The sequence below is a fragment of the Anthonomus grandis genome, chromosome 6 (genome assembly GCF_022605725.1).
Source record: "Anthonomus grandis grandis chromosome 6, icAntGran1.3, whole genome shotgun sequence".
In the NCBI taxonomy this organism is placed as follows: domain Eukaryota; kingdom Metazoa; phylum Arthropoda; class Insecta; order Coleoptera; family Curculionidae; genus Anthonomus; species Anthonomus grandis.
This window is the reverse complement of record NC_065551.1, coordinates 26,791,035-26,807,323: the sequence shown is the minus strand read 5'-3', so window position 1 is coordinate 26,807,323 and position 16,289 is coordinate 26,791,035. Positions and strand designations below refer to the sequence as shown.

The 16,289-nt window shown below is 30.0% G+C and overlaps 1 protein-coding gene and 1 long non-coding RNA gene across 6 annotated transcripts in view; one reads left to right on the top strand and one right to left on the bottom strand.

Moving 5' to 3' along the window:
- LOC126737314 (rap1 GTPase-activating protein 1) overlaps positions 1–16,289 on the top strand; it is a 349,016-nt gene that overhangs the window by 64,047 nt on the left and 268,680 nt on the right. Inside the window, exon 1 of one of the 5 annotated variants that reach the window (XM_050442176.1) lies at positions 10,733–11,026. The exons of the other annotated variants lie outside the window; for them this stretch is intronic. Within the exon in view, the coding sequence (XP_050298133.1) occupies positions 10,971–11,026 (56 nt within the window). The 5' untranslated portion in view covers positions 10,733–10,970. Of the gene's footprint in view, positions 1–10,732; positions 11,027–16,289 lie in introns of those variants that run through there. 5 annotated transcript variants of the gene reach the window in all.
- LOC126737316 (uncharacterized) lies at positions 1,806–2,825 on the bottom strand. The gene is made up of 2 exons (XR_007660989.1): positions 2,585–2,825; positions 1,806–2,105 (listed from the first exon to the last, which is right to left on the bottom strand). It is a non-coding gene; the product is annotated as an uncharacterized LOC126737316 (long non-coding RNA).

The following is a 16,289-nucleotide window of genomic DNA, read 5'->3' as shown; positions in this document are numbered from 1 at the left end:
ATTAGGCAAAAACCACTGCCCTACAGCTTCCCGAGCAGCCATTAAATTTGTCTCTACATCCGACACAGTCCCACAACAAACTTCAATGCCTTTTGAAGACAATGTGTCTTAAGAATTTGTGCTGAACATGTTTATCATCTGAATGTGATTGTTATAACGAGGTGACCAAATACATGAACCATGCTTTAGGTGAGGACGAACTTATAGAAGTAATGTCCTGGAAATCTTTGGAGCACCTTTTAATGAAACCCAGCATTTGCATAGCCTTTGATACATTTGTTGTGACATGAAGACAAACATTTTAATGAGAGTCGAAAGTTATACCAAGGTCTTTTACGCTAGATAATACTTCCAGAGGAGTTGACCTGTATCACGAGCGAAAGATATGGAATGACATTTACTGATCTTTAAGGCCATATTATTAGCGGTGCACAAATTATTCAAGTCAAGCTGAAGTTTGAGGCAATCATCCAAATTTGAGACTTTACCATAAACCTTGAGATCATCTGCAAATTTCAGATAGTAGTTATTCATGAAAGATCCTTGGGAAACACCAGATGGAGCCCGTAGTTCTTTTAAGTCTTTTCGTTGCTCCAGATCCGCGTCCTCTATTAAACTCGATTTTCCGCATTATTCATTAACTGACTATAAATAGGATGGTTAGATTAAAAAAAATTTAAATCTACAATTTTTATTTCGTAATCTGGCGTAATTTAATAAATTTTTAATAAATTGTAAAACTGCTTCTCATACTTATACTTGTAGAATAGGATCATTCGGCCATAGTGCTATTGAGATCTTTTTTGAAATCATGTATTTTTGCAGTTCAGTTAGGACTTTCTTGAATTGAAGTCTGTGCTGGTGAATCATTAGAAATGTATAAAGGGCAACAGTATTTTAAGTATGACAAAAAGGAGAGAAGAAAGTAAAACAAAAAGAAATTATAATTAGTTTATTCAGTGTCTTTATTGATTAAGATCGCTTCACTTATTATATATCGCTATATTGACTATCGCTATATGACTATCGCTATATTGTCATAAGGTTGCTTCACAACTTATCATTTGCTCATCGACTAATAATAATTTTCAGACTCTCCTTATCTATTAAAAAATGAATAAAATGGTAAATCAGCTACAGCACCTAATTTTTGACTGGCTGGTCCAATATTTTCTATTCTTCTGTTAAAAATATGCTTAGTATCACAATTTTTTGTTTCTATATTTCGGTCTCTTATTCATAAATATCAAAAGCTTCTTCCGTTTAATTGCAATTTTTTTTGTAGATATTGTTCCAATTTTTATACTTCTAATATAACTTTCTACACGTAGAGAAGTTTTCTGGAAGTCATTTCGATATTTTAGAGTCTTATTTAGGAAGCTATAAGTTTTAAAGTGTAATCCGGACCAAGCTATGAAAATAACTAAATCACTTTGACACAGCGTAAATCTTATCTAGTCAGAGTCATTAAAGGATGAGCCTAAGAATTACACTCTATATTCTCAAAGAATCAAACTCTGTATTTCTCAACTGTGATTACTGAAGGATTGTTCAGATAATTTAAGTATATTTATGATTCAGTATTTTTAATATATTCTAGAATATTCAGCAATGCTCCAAGTTTTCAAACCTTCAAAAACATGAAGATGGCTCAGTTAGAGAACTTGAAAGGTAGTTTTTGATTCATATATTACATAACGTGTGAGTATTGGTGTAACTTAAAGTCAAAAATAGTTCGCTTAGTACCTTAAAATACTTACCTCAGTTAGCTTGACCTAAATAGGAACCCAAATAAATTTAAAATATCCTATTTAAAAAAATATATATTTGGTAATTTTTTTTATAAGATTAGTGTATATAAGACTAGATATCATAATAAAAATAATTCCTAATAAATAAATGTATGTCTTTTGGCAAAATTCAGTCCTGGTAATAAGGAAAATGTACCGGCACAAGGGAGACTATGTTGGGATACGCTACACGAACACAATCCGGCACCAATCAATGCTCCATAGACGAATAGACATAACATTACCATCAAGGTTATGAGATATTTCAGAATGGTCCATCTTTTTCTCCATAGTTTGTTTTTCCAAGATCGGTTTCTAAAAAAGACCAGTTTACTTTTGTTTGTTCTTCCTAACTTAAGAATCAAACCAGATGTATAAAATTAAATAAAATAGATTAAATGTTTAGTAAATAAGAAACTTACAATGGATTTCTTCCGGCATATTAATTGTCTGATAAGCAATGAACAAACTGCGATAATACCTTAGAACAAGTCGAATTGAGAAAGTTTAATTTTTACTAGCATTTACTTATACGTCTGAAGAAATTTTAAATGTTGTTGGTTGTTGATACCTGATGACACCTAATATATTAGTAAAAAAGAGACTGCAAAAGGGTAAATTGAGTTAAAGGTTTGATAAGCCATGGCGTAATTATATTAAAGAGTATTGAATACTAGATGCTGATTGACTTGAAACAATTTTTTGATTATTATTTAATACCTTATGAAAAGAACCATGTTGAATGAATATTTATATTATTTATACTCTATATTATTAATAACAATATTTTGTACCTTTCACAAGCAGCAAAGCTATCACAAATCCGGTGTTCGGCGTTTTCAATCTGTCTCCTCACTAATTTAATAATCGGACATTTTATGTGCCTTATTTCATCTGCCACACGTTTTTGCCTTTTGGCGTTTTCGAGGGCGTCACATTTCACGATGGACGAAAAGTCTGAGCAAAACATAAAAGGATAATAATCGGTGTATAATTATTATATTATAGGATTAACCATAAAAACTAATGACTTTGGCTGACATAAATGTATGATGACATTTTTATTAGATTGTTCCTGAACCGGATTTTTTGGCTTAGTTTTCCAAAAATTTGAGTATTTATTTACATTAATGTTTAACTGCTTTTTTTAATCTATTAAAATTTCATTTTAAAGCGCATCTGCATACATGCATGTTGGACAAAATTAAAAATTAAAAGGGTTGAATATTTACCGATATAACTAGATTTTCGAAGCGCTTTTTTTAAATTGAAAAAATTGAATTCACGCCCCCGCATATATATTTTGCATTGTATATGCGGCACTAAAACGGAAAAAATGGGAGAGACATGAAATTGAATTTCCCGGGTAACATAATAGCTAATTTTTCCAATTTATACAAATATTTACCTTTTCGAATAGCCATATCCTGTTTTCAAAATTATTTTATGCTTTCGATTATATTGGACATAAAAGTTGTTTAGAATGTATAACAAATTAATTTAACCTAACAATAAAATATTAGTCATCCAAAAAAGAAGGAAGATCAAATTTAATTAACCTCTTTAGCACTTTTCGGCAATTCTCTTTTCAGTTATTAAAATGTAAAATGCAATTACGCACGAGCGCTAAAAATGAATTTAAATTTACTTGGCATTTAATGGCGGCCTTTAACTTTTCTCATTTAGTCCCGGAGTATTTGCCAGGGGTAGCATTATACAACCCTTTCTTCTTGAAGTAACAGACATTTGAAAAAGAAGGGGTTGTATATTTGTCCTAGTTGTCAAAACTTGTCGTTATCAGAAAAAAACGTTGATTTATTGACAATGAAAAAATGATGATAATTTTCGATACGATATTTTATATTAAAAATGTTATCAAGGTTTCGCAGATCACATAATTTCTAAAGATTAATTTACAAAAATACCATCTTCTTCTTTATTTGAAAAACTATTGCCCAGACATCTTTTATAATTGCATTTATTTGCCACAAAAGTAGCAAATTGCCTATACTTTCAAGATTTAGCAAATTACTTTAAAGGAATACGTATTTCTCTGATGTAACAATTGAATTAGCGATCTAACAATAAGCAACAAAGGCATATCAATTAAAACCAACAACCTATGACTTGATACAGTTTACCAGATTGGAAAAAAAAAACCAGATTACCTTGCAAGAATTGTACCTACCGTTGTAGGTGACCAGACTTATAATAATTATTGCACTAATATGCATTTTGTCTTTAATGGATTAGCGCTAGTCAAAGTATATAGTAAAAGTATTTATTCGGTTATATGGCTTTATATGTACGTTCACCCAAGTTGAATGTGTTAATTATAGGCCAATTAACACACTCGCTTTTACGTGATGTTTAAAGAAATGGAACGAAATTTACAATGATGATTGTTGTGTAATATTTTGTATATGTATGTAGTAAAAGAACGTAATAGACACAAGAGTATCTGTTTAAAGTGCGTTTTAGTTATAACTGACCCTAGGAATTATATACCATATTTTTAAGCCTATATTAAGTTGGAGAAGAGTTGCTAATCTCTTATTTTATTTGAACTGTGTTCATAAAAACTAACTTTTCAATTACTTCCTAAATTTTTTGTATAGTCATTTTACTAATATTTGCGTCACAATAAATAATTTTGTGCGAACTCAAAACCCCTTATAAAAAAATTTCATTTTCAAAAATGTGTTCCGTAAATCCAAACCTAATTATAAAACTTTTAAAAACTCGAAAGCAGAACAAGGCCAAAAACGTAAAATTCAAAGGTTGTTCATTTAGCGACGTGTAAATGCTAAGTGGTACATAACCAGGCTTACAATCCACACAAAAGCGCCAGTTGTTCGGTAAATAGAAAATAAAAAAATCACCTCTTAGGCAAGCTACCGTAGAAAAATTAATTTAAAACTTTAAGAGGAAGAGCTTTATATAATAAAAAATTGTTTATTTAATAACAAGGGAGATAGTTGGCATGGTATAGAAAAACTTAGGAACTGCTATATTTTTTAATTCAATCATTTCTTGGTTTATATCAAGGGTAGATACAAAGCAAGGAGCCACAAACTTTTCGACTTTAAATCCGCCCTTGATTTGTATTATTTGCATAAAAAAGTCACTACTGCGTAGCGAAAAAATTACTATTCTCAGTAATTTTGTAAATTGAAATTTTTAAAGAAATTTGTTGTTTTTTCTACAAGCTGATCGGGCAAGAGAAACTTAGAACACATTTTTATAATACGTATTGGTTTTCTGGTTATAAATGTATGCGTATTAATTAATTTTACCTCATCATATATAATAAGGATATTTTTTAACCGGTTTTGAATTTAATTATGTAACAAATCTTCTCAGTAGACATTATAGTAATATTTTCAGTAATTCTTAACACTTTCTCATTTAAAAAATCGCAGGATAATTATAAAACAAATTCAAAGGCCAATATGAAAATAATTAAATTTGAATTTCTCGTTCGGGTGGTTTGAAGTTTTTATACAGGGTTTTATACATATTGTCATTAAGTTTTTGGATCTTGATGTATTTTGAAAAACTTTTGAAACAAATTTTTAGTTTTTTCAAATATCTTGGAATTTATTTATTTATATTTTAGGGCTCATTGTTGGTTTTTTAATTTCATTCTTAAACTGTGATCTAAATTTAAATTTATTATAATAATTTATTAGATTATACAGTTTATTTCTATTAATCCGATTTTATTAAAAAAAATATTTTTTTCTATCTAGAACGTTTTCATGTCCACTCTGTAGCAAAATTCTTTTGCCATCGTCAATGATACCGCCGACTAAGATGGAAACATAAGAATGAAAATTCAATTTTTCATCTCTTTATTCTATTTAAAAAAATATATATTTATTCACCATTAACTCTGTTTCATTTAATATATGAACCCTGATAGACACATGGATACGTTGCATTAAATGTCATAAATTACCCGTCAACATCCAGCCAATTAGCGGAGCGATCTAGTATACCCATCTCTGGGTGATTGAAATGCTCTCAACAAGCCGAAGAGATAACTCAATAAACTTGCCGATTGGAAGCCAATTCATGTTTAATTATTCTAGTGTGTATGTTGCGTGATGTGATAGCGAGAACTCGTTAAATAGGTGGTTTGATAATTACGTTTTGCTCTTTGTATAAAGATTTACACTTGAAAATTTTCCCAAAATAGATATTCTACAACAACAATAAAACAAGTTTGCTTAAGGTCTACGCTTATGAAAACTCTTCATATAATGCCATTAAATAACAACAACAATGTAACCATTTCGTTAGAACCAATCAGTGTAAATTCCCAACCGAAACGTAGAAATAAACTGATAAGTGCACGTTTGTTGGTGTTATGGGTATGATTATGGTATATGGTATGTATCGGTTTGACACACATTCTCCATAGTAAGTGGGGCAGAAAATAGATACACGGCTTAAAATTAAAAGTTATTGTCGGAAATATCGCCGGGGTGGGCAGTAGATTGAAATTAAAAGCGTACAAGTATTTGCGTGATGTATTCAAATGAAGGTTTCGAAAGTATAGATAGTAAAGGAAAGTATAGCATAGGTCAGTATAGGAACATGCGTTCCTAAAGGAAAATATATTTCAAAAAGGACTAAAATTGTCTGTGTGATGAAATAGATGATAATTCGATGATGAATTAACATAACTTTTCTGTTTGGAAGTTATTTTAGAAAGCCTTTTCCTATAATCCATTTACAATAAAGAAAACAGACATAAACACTTAAACAGATCTGTATTGCATTTAATTATTCGACGCACCGTAAAATTCCAAGCGAGCCAATGCGTGAATACATTTGTTTAGCTCTGCCCTCTTGATTGAGCGTGCTCTTTACTTATTTTTTTATTCAAAAGATATATTTTTTATTAATATTTTTTTTGCATTAAATTTTCTTTGTATTAATATTTTTTTATTTATATAGTATTATAGAATTAATTATCCGTGTAACTTAAAAAGTAAAAAATCGATTCAATACCATAAAACTACCTCTTATAAAAGGCGCAGTCAAGCAAAGTCATATCGAACCACTTTATTTTTAATAATCGGAATCTATAACAAATAATAGGTTAGGTGTCAATTTTTATTAAGAAAAAATCAGAATAAAACATTGAGAAAAGTTGCGCATTTCAGTATACAATAAAACCTAATTAAAAAATTGAAGAAATAAAGATCCTGCCAAAGTTGTACAAAAGAAAAAACTAAATATTCAATTTTTTTTCATAATTTTCGGATGTTTTTGAGTTTATTTAAAAGTAGTTTTATAAAACTTATAGCTCATTACCCTCACTTTTTCTTCTAAATACGATATTTAAAACCTGCCGTTCGTCTTTGATTGTCTATCATCTTATTCTCTATTTAATTCTGTTGATTCTTCAGAATCCCTAAAAGTAACGATGATCACATTTGTTAACATTTCTCTGACAAACAGACATTATGTGATACACTTTTTTGTTTATAGCCCATACTAAAATAGATAATTTATATATACTTTATATTTTTTTGTTTACTATTCTATTAGTCCTATTTCCTATTCTATTATTAATCTATTTTTATATTGTTATTTAAAAATGTCTACTGCATCATTCACATAATTCTATTTCAGGTTGAGTAACAATAGTAGGTTTAAATTGAGCATTAAATATTTAATGTTAATCATTTTAGTACTTTTCATAAGATTATATGTTAAAAAAATAGAACAATGTGTAAGATAATAATAGGCATATCTCTAAAACGTCTTTAGATCTTATTTCGATAAAATTTAATATTGGCACATATTATTATTGTCGCTTCTAGAGATTCTAAAATTCAAAAAGAAAAATAAAATAAAAAGTAGACGAACATATTGAAAAAATAAAGTTGATGATGGCCACTCAAAACGAGCATTGGATTTGGGTTTAATATATTTCAATGTAATAAAAAGGCAATGTAACAATATCAAAACGACAATTATTTCAAAAGGTTTTTAAATAGACGTGGAAAATTGAATTGAGAACGGCATATGAGATGCAAAGCCTTCAATATCTGTTGATAAAATATTTCTATTTGCGGACGATACTGTTATGGTATATTCTGCTGAAAATGAAGATTGGGTAGAATACATAGAATGGTTGTGCTTTAACAAACTAAGTATAAATATTAAATAGATAGTATAAACGATCTATACTCAAAAAAGAAAATTGAGCACAGAGGCAGAGATTTCCCTTTGAGAAGTGAGGAGGAATACGAATACAAATTTGATGTAAATAGTGTCATCTGTAACATAGCTCCTTTTATATTTTTTTAAGGGCGATAAGATAAGCTAAATACATGCTATATAGCAGTTTTATTGGACTACATCTACGATATCTGATTTCATGTTGGGGTAACAAAAGTGCGTATCTGTTTGAAAAACTACAAAGACTCTAAAATAACGCATTACCGACCATCTTCTCAATAAATGCAAGAGCAACTGAAACAATCTAGAACACGTGTGTTTTACTACAGGAAATGAAAATCTTCGAAATTAAACTTCGAGCAAAATAAAAAAAACAAGGTTTTAAAAACTAAATAATGTTCGTCATATAAGTACAAAATTATAATGTTGTAAGGTTTAGGATGAAAAGTTACAGGTAAGGCCTTGGTAGCTATTATCAGGTCTGAAGTGATTGTTAAAAAATATATATACTAAATAAATCATAAAATAAAAATGCAATTATAATATCATTAATACCATATCAAATAACTTAAAATGAATAATTAAAGTAAAACTATATAAAACAAATGAATTATATTTGATGTCGATATTCCAAAATACCAAAATAGCCTTAGATTTAAAAGCCTTATCCCAACTAAATCACACCTATGTAAAACATCTGCAACACATGTCGCAATTAACAAAAGTACAAAAAACGCCTCCAGATTTAATCCGAATGACCAACAACTTTAACAAACAACAGAAAGGGGGTAAAGTAAAGCCCGGCATCGATTTCAATAACGCCGTTAGTCACACCCCTATAATTTCAACTTTACAATTAGGGACTTACGTACAATACTTTTACGCAAACGGTCACTTTTAATTATGGCCCTTTTTACCGGGAGGTGATTTATGACTATAGGTATATTCCATTCAAAGGAAGTTAATTTATGGGGTATTATGGGCACAATGGGCACGGGACAAACTGACCGCTGTGAAAAAAGTGAGAAAAGGGTAGTTTTTTGACTAGTTTTAAAGGGTTGTAGAGCCTAATTTTACTTTTTCAATGTTGTTGGAAAAAATCTGATTTTTGTGCAAAAGTCAGCAAAATAACGGTTTCGTATGTAATCATATAAACTATGCAGAAACCCATAATTTCCAGAAGAAAAATGGTATTCTACCAATGTCTTTAACCTACATAATATCTATCTCCCAGTTTAAAATATGACGTATATATTTGGATATACTATGCAAGAAAAATATAATTTCAAGAATAGACAGTATCAGATAGATAATATAGGAATATATATTTCAGTTTTGTATAAAAGCTGTATATCCATCCTTACTTAGTTGATCTACAAACATAAATTAGATTATGCAATTTAATTACCGTAACTAAACCGGATCAAACTGCCTTTAGGCCCTGTACCCTGGCACTTAACCAAAAAGAGGGCATTAGCCCTTATGACCTCCCAGTTTGGCTTCCCCATTACGGTGGTGAGTTATGGTTTTGAAATTAGGATAGATGGCAAGATAAGTCTCTCTATTGGATATATATATAGGATCGCGAACAGGGGAATTTGGTATGCTGTCGTTAATTAACCTATTTATAATATGATAGCAATAGTGTTATTAATATAATTTTTATGTGGAAAAATTCAAAAAAAGTGAGCAGCGTAACATTTAAATTGGCCGATCGCATTTAAAAATTCTTGGTCCTCATAGGATAATTCAGGTTTCTTTAATAAAACTCTTAAAGAGTAATAAATTAGTGAAGGAGAAGAACATGGTATATGGAATTTCTACTAACTAAGAATATGTAGCTCCAAACCAAATTTTACTTTTTCGCAAGATGCGCAAAGCAAATCTAAAGGTAAACATCGAAAATCAAGTTCACTGTTATCTGGATATCTTTAACATTCCTATTTCATAGTTCTCTCCTCCCTAGTCCAATAGCAATGGGATATGAAATTATTTGAGCTTAATCTTAATAAAGATAAAACTATTGAGATGATATCTATACAAAGAGAAGGTTACGCGATTTAAGACCAGGGAGAAGAAGTAATTTAACATCTTCCTATTCAAGAATTAGATGGCAGAGTCTGAGAGTCTTGATCATGGTGGACGAGTTTTCTACTGAAGCAAATAAACATGTTGTTTTTATTGGATATTTACGGTTTGCACACTTTCTTTGCTGACGCCATTCCTATTGCATCCACTAGAGTTTTTCTAATACAATATATTCCACGAGCATTCACCAATAAATGTCCCGTTAAATAACATCCTAAACGTTTTACGAAAAACTCATGTGTATCCGCCACTGGTGTAAAAACACTTTGACATTGAAAGGAAACTTCCAAAACACCAAAAGCACAACATAGAATAAACAAAAATTACATGAACTAAATTGCATTTTTTACTCATCATTTTTAACACGCCACTTCCAATTACACAGAATTCCAATTATAGCCTTTCTGAATATAAATTCGGCATATATCCCGGTGAATCACTCTTGCCCCAGAAATCTTATCCCGAAGCACATCCCTACTGATCCCGATTTAATGCAACCTGTCACGATCATATCGCTTTCTCTGTCGCGCGCGTTCTACTTCCGTATTTACTTTCTTCGTTCGCACTCACATCCGTCAGGATGATAAACAGAGAGCGCAACTTGTTGTAGATCGAGGATGGCCATGCCACGCTAGGAATGTCAGCCAGCAGCAGTTCGTTTACTGCTGGAATCGTGGGTGGCTGTGACAAAACGAGACCGGCGTTCGGTCACATTCGCGATGTTTTTCAATTGAACTGTGTGTTTTTTTTTCAGCTAAATTAAGTCGGATTTTATCAAAGATTTTTTTGTGCTTTTTTTGGATTTATTGAATTTTTTGGGTCTTTTTTTGTGTTAATTATGTGATTTAGTTGCTTTTTTAATTTGGATTACTTATTACTATTTCAAGCATCAAGATGTTAAAGATTCAAATGTTGGAGCAACTCGTCACCAATGAAAATACTGATTCTGGGTGAGTCTAAAGATAAATTAATTCGGATTTTTCTTGCTTAAATTTTTATGACTTCCGAGTAGGTCTGTGCTTACCACCACATGCGTCAGTTAGAAATTACGGTTAGCAAGAAAATAAAAGACCTAAAAAATATATATATGTTAAAATGCCAGGTGAAAGATGTTAGCAACCATAAATCATATCTTAGAGATGCAATGGTGAAGTGTGGTTAAACCATGTATGAACCATAAGATAAAATATATCAGAAGTTTTGATCCTGAGGAATTACTGAACTGAAAATTTGAGAAGAACTGCTTTTTAGGATTAACACCAGTTCAAGATAGCCAAGATGAGCCATTTAAGAATTTGTACCATTTCAAGTAAAGACTCACTACTATCACCTTCAGCTCCACCTTTTAGCCAAGGCTCATAGTGGGAACTTATTTTGAAGAAATCTAAAAAAGCTCTATGTGATATAGATTTAAACTGGCCTGTTTATCGTTTAATGGCTTACATTTTGGCTGTACTAGTATTTGTTGTTTTGTTTTCTTTTATGTGTAGCTATATAATAGTTTCTATTCGTTTTTTTTTAAAAGTTTAAACTGTGTAGAGTATTAATATACCTACTTTTTACTCCTTATATACGTACTACTTTATACTTTTAATTTAAATGATTTTTTCTTTTTTTATTTAGATATATATAATGTTTTTTTATTATACACGTTTTTTATAAATGTTTAACTTACATATTATATTTAAATTTTCTCGCGAGCTTAGTCATATGTTTATTTATTGATTTCTAAGATGTGCTAAACATAGACGTTTCTGTGAATTTGTTATTGGTAAATATAAAATTGTTCAAATCATTCAGTTGCAGATAAGGTTATTATGTGAAAAATCTATATAATTTAATTGAAATTTAAGAAGTTCCTAAATGTGTCATATATTTTTTTTTATTTATAAGAAAATAGGAGATACTATTGAATAAAACATATAAATTCTGAGTGCACAATCTCATAATAGAAATATCATCTGACCCAGTGATTTCAAAATGTCAATTTCAAAAATTCCATTAATAATTCGAATGAAACATTTCCTCAACATTCCATCAAATATTGGTAGAAGTTTGGTAGTATGTTTCCTGCATAAACTGCCTTTAGGAATTCACCTTATAACGGCAATTACACCTAATAATAGCCCTTGTAAAAATTCGAATAAAAAAACTAGATTCAAGACCGTCCATTTACTACCTAAACAGACATAGGCAATACAATTAATATGAATGAAGAATGAATATAGCACATCAGAATTACAAAGTCCGTGAATGATATTATGATTCTGGAAATGAATACAAATCTAACGCCAGTGGAATCAAAGGGTCGAATATAATGTCAAGTTATGAACCATTTTATCGGTGACTCCATTGGGAAAACAGAACACTCTATTCTTAGTTGAATTGCATATCATTTACAATTTATCTGTGAAGAAAATTTACCGAAGTAATTTTTTTAGGACATTAATATCTTCTAATATAGCCTAGCTGAAACTATTAGATTTATAAATATTTAAAAAGATAAGGAAATAGTAAAGTAATTTAAAGTGCAATGAATTTACGAGTTTTCCACTAAAATAACTAGGCTTTAACTTTTTTGCATTGTAATAAATAGTGAAAAACAAAATAACGCTAGGAAAAAATCCGGTATGAGCTTAGTAACCGTTACAAAAATTCACAAGATGGGTTCAGATGTTACACCAGGTGTTAAAAACTATTTTAAAAGTAATTTTTGAAACTCTAATATTATCAAAGGCCAGGTAATTTACGATATTTACTTACCTTATCACACAGTTTGAAACCTTTTTTAAAATTAGTATCTTTAAACCCATGAAAATAAACAAGGAATCGGTTCGTTCCAACTGTAGTGCAAATAAACCCAAGATATAGAATTTTTTTTTTGAACAAATAGTTTATGTGCTCAAAACTTCGAAGAAAGCGATTCCATTTTACCTATTTTACAAGCCCACTCATGTACATGTTTATATTAAGCTTTCGAATTTTATTTTATATGGCACCAGCCAATGATCGCATCTAATTTAGAATTCCGTCGTCGCGACTTTTTGCATGCCACATTTTAATTTAAATTGCTCAAATTACGGCGGATATGGTATATCAAGTGTCACCATTGTGATGCCACTGTTAGCCATATTAAATCCTGTGTTTAAGGCCCCCCCTTGACAGCCTTTTGAGTTTCCCTTCTGTCTAATGCATGGCATTGATACTAATATTGTCATGCGAACACAATATATGTATTTATATAAATATTTATTTGTAATGTGCGCATTTGTGACTAACGTTTTAAAAATACATCACGTAAGTCTTGATTATTTTAGGAAGTAGCAAAGTATATATGAATTTCCGAAATACGAACAGGATGCAATTAAAAGAGATAAGTAAAAAAAAATTACTTGTAAAGATTAAACATTAAGAGAATGAAAAAGAATTATTTAAAATACGAATGTCTAACTTTAAGGCAAAAATTGAAGAAGAATTAAGGAATTTGTAAAAGAAGCTGCAACACCTAGCGATGAAAGTTAAGTAATCGCTTTTTCATTCTGATTAAGGAATACGTACTTACGCAATGCAGCATTTGGCGACGGTTCAAGAGAATAGACAGTAAAATTTAAAAAATTGAGTCAGCTGAAGATTATTTTCAGATAATTAATAACTAAATGCCCAAAAAAAAAATCAATTTACTTCAGAAAGTGACTATCGTACTTAGCTAATTCAGCTCATCATACAACTACTGACATTCGACTCTAATTTTTAATTAATAGCTGAAATTGATCAATGTATCAAGTGTGTCAAACGTTTCTAAGCTCTTTTACAAACTTACTGAAAGTCAAGAGGCTGGAAAAACTAAATCCATGTTGATATATTAAATTCCTGGTCTACTTCTTTATCAATACTGAAAATAATCCAATTGAAAAAGCTACATCCTTAAATAACAGCTAAAATTTTAAAAATAAGACCTGTTTGTAACCAATTTTACCCAGAATCTCTGACGGTATTGGATCTTCTGTAATTGATGCTGGTATTGCTTCTTTGGTAAATTCAATTTACTCGCCCCTTTCAGAGAGTGAAGAGCTGGTTTCGTTGATAGAGTTTACATTTCAGGATTCAGACAGTTACTGCCAGATCAAGCTAAATGAGAAATTAGAGTTTTTTAGAGCCTCTACTCAGCCATTACTAGTTGGAGTTATTTACAGCATATCTCATTTTTAGTGAAAATTCTAACAATACTGGAAATTAGTCAGGTCTCTCTTAATAATATGAAGGAACATTGCAGGTTGTACTTTCAAAAAATCACTATTAAACCTTAAAAACTATATATATGTGGCTGTTAAAGCTAGTAAAAGCTATTATATATACCCTAAGGTAAATTCTATTGATTCAGGATTAATGCCAAAACACCAAATATCAAATCGACCATTTCATCATCAGTTTGATAAAGAAAAGGTTATGAATTTTATATATCCACTTTTTTATTGCTGTGGATCATCTTGTACAATCTTATATTGATCTATACGCAATAATTTAAAACCTTTCATTTTAGTGAAAAATTAACAAAGTTTAGCATCTAGATTTCAGGCAGTATTGTCAAGGTTGATCCTTATAAATTTTACCTAATTGGGCTTTAATGATTTTATACAAGAGTTCTGCATAAAAAACTATATACATAAAAACCATTTTTATAAAACGACGTTTAGCCAGTTTTCATTCAGTACTCTTTAAATATGTAATTATATTTGACCTAGCAAGACAATAATAATGATAAAAATACATTGATCTTAATGACATTTTAATAATTTAATTGATAACCCGCAAAGTCAGCATCAATGGAACTCTACTATTAGTGTTATTTTTAGTATGCTATAAAATTCAATTTAAGTAATAAATTATTGGATCTGAAGCTATTATCGATGTCGTTTATTAACTAATCTTTTAGGAACCCGCAGTAACCATAATTGCCACAATATTCCTATTTATTTAACAATTTCTTACACAGTAAAATTTAATTTAATTTCAGTACAACAAAATATTTTGATTTGTTTATAACGGATACAAAGCACGCAAATCGGCCAGATATGTTACAATGACTCGGTTTGGCTTGATTTCGAAAAAAATAATGGGTGTAATTTTAATGGTCCTTATTAAAGCTATCGCTTGGTATTGTTTTTCATCAATTAGTATGCAGGAAGGAATGGATTTTGTATGTTAAATGCATTGTTGGGTCATTGTATTTTGATCGCTTTCTCTATTGATTTCTCATCGGGCTATATTTTCTTTATAACAAAGGAAGTTACGAGGTACAATTAGGCATGATACTTCCTTCGATATGTTGCAGAAATATAAAGTGACTTTTCTTGTATGTATCACCTGATCATGTATTTCTTCAGATTCTTAGACATCAATTCAATTGATTTCATTTTATTTTCTGCACTTTTTTTTAAAGTTGATTTGAAAAATGTTTATCGAAGCATTAGCGAAACAAATTTTACCAAATAAAAAGTGTCTCGTTTAACTGGCGAAGAGCCTTATCTGCTTGATAATTTCTGAATTCCAGTAGGCAGCAGAGCTAAAGTAATGAGAACAATATTTCGAAGAATATATTTGCTAACTGCGAAAATATTATTAATAATTTCATCAGAAAAAAAAATATATTAAATTTTGGAAACATTAGTCATTTACTATATTCCATCAATTATTTATTACTGTCTGATGCATGATGAAATTGCATATTTATTTCATGCTAGTTAACTCTACACATTTGAAATAAGGAAATTGTTGATCTCTTTTTACCCTATTTTTAGATCTGTACTGTTTTTAATTTATATTAATGAACTGGCTATCATAAAACATATTGTTCTATATGTACTTTTTAGGCCGAATGTTTGCTGAGGAGATACGTTGTTCAATTGATGTAGTATGAAACTACATATAATTTCATAAAAAAAGAAAACTTCATTAACCTAACACACTCTACATTTCGTCTATTCTCGGACTCGTTACATTTGCCATTCTCCTTGTGTCAGGGTTATTATTTTCACACAACAGACTAAAAGCTTTTTCCTGTCTACTAATTAGAAAAATTGTCGTCGTAGTATGTTAAAAAAATGCGAAACATCTAAAGGAAACATTAACAAACATAAAAGAAATCTTTTCTCTATTTGCATTTAGTAATTAATTATTATTGCAGTCCATAAGAATTTGCTATATATGAAATGC